This window comes from Triticum urartu, chromosome 2A, assembly GCF_056163025.1.
Source record: "Triticum urartu cultivar PI428250 chromosome 2A, HENAU_Tu73, whole genome shotgun sequence".
In the NCBI taxonomy this organism is placed as follows: domain Eukaryota; kingdom Viridiplantae; phylum Streptophyta; class Magnoliopsida; order Poales; family Poaceae; genus Triticum; species Triticum urartu.
Genome location: NC_141874.1, coordinates 569225757 through 569232405, shown reverse-complemented (window position 1 = coordinate 569232405; position 6649 = coordinate 569225757). Strand labels below are relative to the sequence as shown.

At 45.7% G+C, this 6649-nt stretch overlaps 1 protein-coding gene across 1 annotated transcript; it reads left to right on the top strand.

Annotated features, from left to right (window-relative positions):
• The first annotated feature begins 4526 nt into the window (after positions 1–4526).
• On the top strand, positions 4527–6319 carry LOC125538835 (serine/threonine-protein kinase OXI1). The gene is made up of 2 exons (XM_048702134.2): positions 4527–4961; positions 5045–6319. The coding sequence occupies exons 1-2, from the start codon at positions 4543–4545 to the stop codon at positions 5997–5999; spliced, it is 1374 nt and encodes a 457-aa protein (XP_048558091.1). The 5' UTR covers positions 4527–4542; the 3' UTR covers positions 6000–6319.
• The last annotated feature ends 330 nt before the right edge of the window (positions 6320–6649 follow it).

Genomic DNA, 6649 nt, shown 5'->3' with positions numbered 1-6649 from the left:
GTACGACTCCATCGACCCCGTTCACTTGAACGCTTCCGCTTAGCGATCTACAAGGGTATGTAGATGCACTCTCCTTCCCCTCGTTGCTAGTTTCTCCATAGATAGATCTTGGTGACACGTAGGAAAATTTTGAATTTCTGCTACGTTCTCCAACACACATTCCTAATTTGTTAGCCTGTCCAAACCAATTAATTAAGTACTCCCTCTGTTTCATAATATTTGACTATTATATGGAAACACAAGGAGTAGTGTATAGTTGGATGGCAAGAGGAAACCAACAAGTACTTAGGTTTAAATGTGTTCGACCGACAGGGGAAAACAGTGTAGCATCGTTTTCGTGAATTTGACGAATGTTTCTTTTGACATTTGACAAAAATGAACTTACCGTCAATAAAGAAAAGTCAGCCAATAAAGAAATGACATGTGGCATTCAAATAAAAACAAATTCACGTACAGTCATTTTTTTATCATAGAAACCCAGACTAATATGCAAAGAACTGCAATAATACATCAACTTATATACAATAACTATGAACTATAATTCTGGGCTAATAAAGAAATAAGTGTCACTGGTTTAGTATAACTTAAGTCAGTATAACTTACCCGCCAAAAGAAACTACAAACTAGAATTCCTGTTTTTGAATTGTAAAAAACTATGCACCGAGAAACAGTAATTACGGGGGAACAGGAATGAATCATCCAAAAATACCGGCTAACATGGGAAAATCCAATAATAATTCAAGTTAAGTACAACAAAGTAAAAACTGCAACATTGGTACCACCTGAAACTATAAGCAACAGCCAAAAAGTTATACGGTTAGAAGAGAAATGATATAACTCTACTCTACACACAAAATCCAAAATAAGACCCTAGTTGCAATTAGAGCTGGGAGTAAAAGCAAAGAAATCGAGTAGAACTTGGGTAGCCCGTGACGAAATACATGAAGACTATGGATGACTTGGAGTACAATTCAAAGATACCAGAGTTGCGGAGGACTATACCTCCACCAAAGTAGCCTTAGGCCCCTCGGTATGTTATATATACCGGGGTCTGGCTCGTGATAAGAATATAGACAATCTCTCCTCTCTGAGAACTCAAAGTCTGGTAAAACATTGCCCCAGTCACCATCGTGTCAAGGCATCTTTTGAATTTAGCCTTGACAAATATATGCGAATGAGAGCCGCTAGCCTTCCCTTATATACACTAGTAAATAGGCACGTGCAATGCACATTAATATTTAGGAAATATATTAATTGTACGCGGATATTAGGTATATTATTATTTGTATGTTAATTCTGTGATTAGTTTGATATGACATTAATTGCATGCGGATATTACATATGCTATTATTTATGTGTTAATTCTATGATTAGTGTAATATTTGGTATGATATTAATTGCACGTTAAACACGTTGAACGCTCGCTATTGGAGAGGTCTAGGTCGTTGGATTGACTTAGTTTGATGGCCGAGATCAGTTAGATCTACAGCTTTAGGTCTTTTTATATTGGTATAGATGATGAAGGCTAGGGTTTTCCAATGGGAGATGTGATCTAGGCCGCCCCCCTCAACTTGGGGTCAAAGTGATTAGGGAACGCTTATCCCTTCATCCGGGCTCACTCCCATCGTCGCGTGTGTAATGGCCTAGAAGGCCCCCTAGCAGGGCCACTACCGGGGTCTTTACAGTTACGTGGTTAGAAGAAACATCTTTAAAAAAATGGTTAATCGGGATGCCTCCTGCGAACGAATCGTTCCTGACAATGATTCGGTCGAGCGAACAAAAACATTGGCTACGAGAACTACCCAAGGGCGAAGCAGACCAGACAGACCCCTTTAATTTCCTTGTTAGTCCTCCTAAAACAATATTTTCTAAAAAAAATTACTACAATTTTTTTGCCATAATAAACTACAAAATAACTAGTGGAAATTGCCATAGTAGCCTACTAAAAAAATACCTACAAGCAAAAAGGAAATAGTAAATCTAAAATAAGAAACAGTAGAAACAAATACCATGATCCAAAAATGCAGACAAGAAGACCATACACGAAGAATATTGCATATTAATAAATAAAAGACATACAAGGAATTTCCATGCTTTATATTTTCATTTCCAAAAACATAGAAACGACAAAAAAATACCTACGAGGCAAAAAGGCAACTGTACATGAAAAAAAAGCAGCGGAAACAAATACCATGATCCAAAAATGCAGACAAGGAAGATCATACACATATTTTTTGCATATTAATTAACTAAAGACGCACAAGAAATTTGTCGTGCTTTATATTTTCATTTTTAAAAACATAGAAACCCCAAAATTAATTACGAGGCAAAAAGGCAATTGTAAATCTAAAATAAGAAACAACAAAAACAAATAACATAATCCAAAAATGCAGACAAGGAAGAGCATAGACGAAAAAATTGCATACTAATCAATTAAAGACGTACAAGGAATTTGCCATGCTTTATATTTTCATTTTCAAAAACATAGACACCACAAGAAACCTACGAGGCAAAAAGGCAAAGGTAAATGTAAAATAAGAAACAACAACACAAATACCATGATCCAAAAATGCAGACAAGGAATAGCATAAACAAAAAAGATGCAGATTAATTAATAAAAGACGTACAAGGAATTTGCCATGCTTTATATTTCCATTTTCAAAAACATAGAAACCACAAGAAATACCTACGAGGCAAAAAGGCAATAGTAATCTAAAATTATAAACAAAATAGGAAAATACCATGATCCAAAAATGCTGACAAGGAATAGCATAAACCAAAAAATGCAGATTAATTAATAAAAGACGTACAAGGAATTTCCATGCTTTATATTTCCATTTTCAAAAATATAGAAACCACAAGAAATACATACAAGGCAAAAAGGCAATAGTAATTTAAAATTAGAAACAAAACAAAAAAAATACCATGATCCAAAAATGCAGACAAGGAAGGTCATACACGACAAATTTGCATATTAATTAATAAAAGATGTTACAAAGAATTTTGTATGCTTTATATTTTCATTTTCAAAAACATAGAAACGACACACAATAAATTGCCCATGATAAAAAAAATTCATGCCATCAAAAATAAAATTTTCACGCTCTTAAAAATTAAATTGCTATGCCCTTTATAAAATTGCCATGTGAGAAAGTAGAAAAAACATTTCCAAAATTGCCATGCGAGTATTTCAAAAAGACCTAAAATTCCAATGCTTGAAGAAAAAAATGTCTTTAATTTGTCATGGACCAGGAGGAAAAAAACTCTAAATTTTGCCACATGTATAAAACAAATTGACATGTGAACAGTGTTTTTTTTAAGAAAAACGTTGGCATCCTACAGAAAAAATCTATTATTGTTCCATGTACCTTTTTTTGAAAATTTACAAAAAATGGATATTTTTGCCACCTATAGTGTACTAGAAAAAAGAAAAACTGGGATTCGTGTTAGGTCTTCTGGGTGGAGGCTTCATGTGGCAGGCAATCTAGTGGGAGGCTTTGTTTGTATAGGATGTCATTTGCGCCGTTTAAATGTGTTAGCAAACGAGTGTTACAACTGTCGTGTCACTTCACCCCTCGTCAAGATCTGGGCATCGCACCGGACGGTCAACGACACAGTTTTCTAAGAATGTCACATCTAACCTTCCATAAATAAGGCAGCAACAAAGAACAAAAAAAAAGCTGGGACAAAAAAAAAATAGACGACAAACATAGTGAAGATCAGGTTAGATGTATCCTAGACGGAGCCATAAGAGAAACGATATAACCGAACAAAGAAAACCTTAATCGAAAAATATATATTAAATTAACGCTAAATGATATAGCCATGGGGAGTGCGGGATCAAACGTCCAGAAATTCAAATGCCGACTAAAATGTTGAGCATAAACTACAGCTCGAGATGGGATATTCAGAGAGTTGGAATGAAAGCGAATTGAAATCGGTTGGCTGAAATACAGCATTGCTTTAGCTGCAGTGAACTTATCCATGAAAAATTAATCTCTGCTGCACTGTATATACCTGTACGACAGACCGAAGCTGCCTTCGTTCTAGAAGAATCCCTGCAGGAGCAAGAAACTGGGCGAGCGCAGGAGGAGCCCACAAAATCCGTCCATTTCTCGGTAACAAACCTGCCCCCACACCCAACAACACCACGCACACACACACGCGAGAGAAGACCGCCCGCAGCCCGTCGACGAACCAAGGGATTAAAAACCTCCGCCCGTTTCAAAACGCTCGCTTCCCGGAAGAAAACCCCGGAGTGCTTCGTCGCCAAGGGAAGGCAAGGCAGGCAGAGCCTGTTGCCCGCCGCATATAACCCAACGCAACGCAACGCACGCAGAGGAGCGCCAAGCCTGGATTGGAATCGAATCGGGGGAATACCAAAAATCAAACCGCAACCAATCCCCACCCCACCCCACCCTTCCCTCCCTCCCTCCCTCCCTCACTCGCCCGGGCGCAGGCGCGGGGCGCCGAACCCGCTCGCACCCCGCCGCCCAATCCGAGGCGGCGCCGTCCTCGTGCGCGCTCCCTCTCGCGGTGGCCATGACGGCGCAGGCGCTCGCGCCGCCGCCGCCGGAGCCGCGCCAGCTCAGCCTGGCCGACCTCCGGGCCGTCTCCGTGCTCGGCCGCGGCGCCAAGGGCGTCGTCTTCCACGTCGTGCCCGAGGGCGGCGGAGGCGGCGGCGACGTCGCCATGGCGCTCAAGGCCGTCTCGCGGGAGGCCGCGCGCCACAAGAAGAGCGGCGGGAGCGGCGGCGGCGGCGGCGCCGGGGACGGGCACCGGAGGATCTGGTTCGAGCGCGACGTGCTGCTGGCCCTGCGCCACCCGCTCCTCCCCGCCCTCCGCGGCGTCCTCGCCACCGACGCCGTCGTCGGCTTCGCCATCGACCGCTGCGGCGGCGGCGACCTCAACTCCCTCCGCCGCCGCCAGACCGAGAAGATGTTCTCCGACTCCGTCATACGGTACGCCCCCGCGCAACGCTCGAACACCCTTAACCCGTCGAAGATTTGATCCGTGAACTCACCCATTCGTTGCCAATTCGCAGGTTCTACGCGGCGGAGCTGGTGCTGGCTCTCGAGTACCTGCACAGCATCGGCATCGTCTACCGGGACCTCAAGCCGGAGAACGTCCTCATACAGGACACCGGCCACATCATGCTCGTCGACTTCGACCTCTCCACGAGGCTCCCGATCCTGCCGCCGGAGCAGGACGCCCCCAAACCGGCGCCCGTCCCCAGCTCGCCGTCCCCGAACACCCGGAAGCAGCCCAAGAAGCCGGCCGTGTGCTTCCGGTTCCGTTCGGGCGGCGCCACGAAGCCGGCCGTGTCCGCGGACTCGCCGTCGCCGCCGTCCACCTCGCGGACGGCCTCCTCGTCCTCCACCTCCTCCACGACCACCACGGCCTCCTCCACGGTCTCCGGCGCGCGCACGCCGGCCAAGTCGAACTCGTTCGTGGGCACGGAGGACTACGTGGCGCCGGAGATCATCGCCGGGAGCGGGCACGACTTCATCGTGGACTGGTGGGGCCTGGGCGTGGTACTCTACGAGATGCTCTACGGGCGCACGCCGTTCCGGGGCCAGAACCGCAAGGAGACCTTCTACCGCGTGCTCACCAAGCAGCCGGAGCTGGTGGGCGAGAAGACGCCGCTGCGCGACCTCATCGCCCGCCTCCTGGAGAAGGACCCGGCCAAGCGCATCGGCGCGCGCGGCATCAAGGCGCACCCCTTCTTCCACGGCGTCGACTGGGACCGCATCCTCCGCGTGGCGCGCCCGCCCTACATCCCCGCCCTGCCCCACGACGACGACGATGCCGAGGTGCTCGACGTCGAGAAGGTCGTCCACGAGACGTTCGCGGCCAGCGACGTCGAGAACGCCGCCGCGGCGGCGGGGGACGAAAAGAAGGCTTTGCCGGAGACGGAGACGGGCGGGGGCGTCGGCGACGACGGTGAGCGGAGGATGATGGATCCGTCGAAAGATGGCGATTTCTCCGTGTTTTTCTGAGTTTTTTTTTAGATTTTTAGTAGCACTTTGTCCTTCCCCGAAAAATGGGCTTGGCCAGGTTTATTTTGTTAATACACGATATTTTCTTTTCTTTGGGAAAATCGTAGTAGAGAACTGTACTAGCATACGGTGGGATTTGGTGGAGAAAGGGATGAGTACATAATTAAGGAGGTAATCGTGTGCTTAGCGGAGCAGAGTACGTTTTGCTTCGCTTCTTGTCCACATTTTTGGTGGATACTTTACTTTACTTTGCCCCGTACATACGAGGATTGTTGAGGTGATGGAGTACATAATGAATAATCAGCAGTTAATATTAGGCAGATGAGGGTCCTGATGTTTGTTTTTCCATTTTGTGCACATTGACATTTGGTAAGCATTGAATTGTTATGGAAATTGTAGGCATCAACTTGCTAAAAATAACTATTCTATTCTGTTCTCGCGCCATAAACCAAACCAGGACGGTGTTATCCTAGTTTCTGAAGATGCGCGGAGGCGTGGTGTCCGCACAGTGAAGTGCAGTGGTGGCCACTGCCCAACCACTGCTGCCACCTACGTAGAGCTATGCGCTCAGACTTCAGAGGCTTCAATTACTACTGTTAACGTACAGAAATACAGCATGAAATTTGTAATCTGCCAGCCAACGAGTCGCG

Bases quoted from the DNA above. Each gene is read 5' to 3' on its own strand.
- LOC125538835 (XM_048702134.2), top strand. From the start codon at position 4,543: ATGACGGCGCAGGCGCTCGCGCCGCCGCCGCCGGAGCCGCGCCAGCTC. The intron at 4,962-5,044 runs GTACGCCCCCGC...GCCAATTCGCAG, and splicing joins TTCTCCGACTCCGTCATACG to GTTCTACGCGGCGGAGCTGG.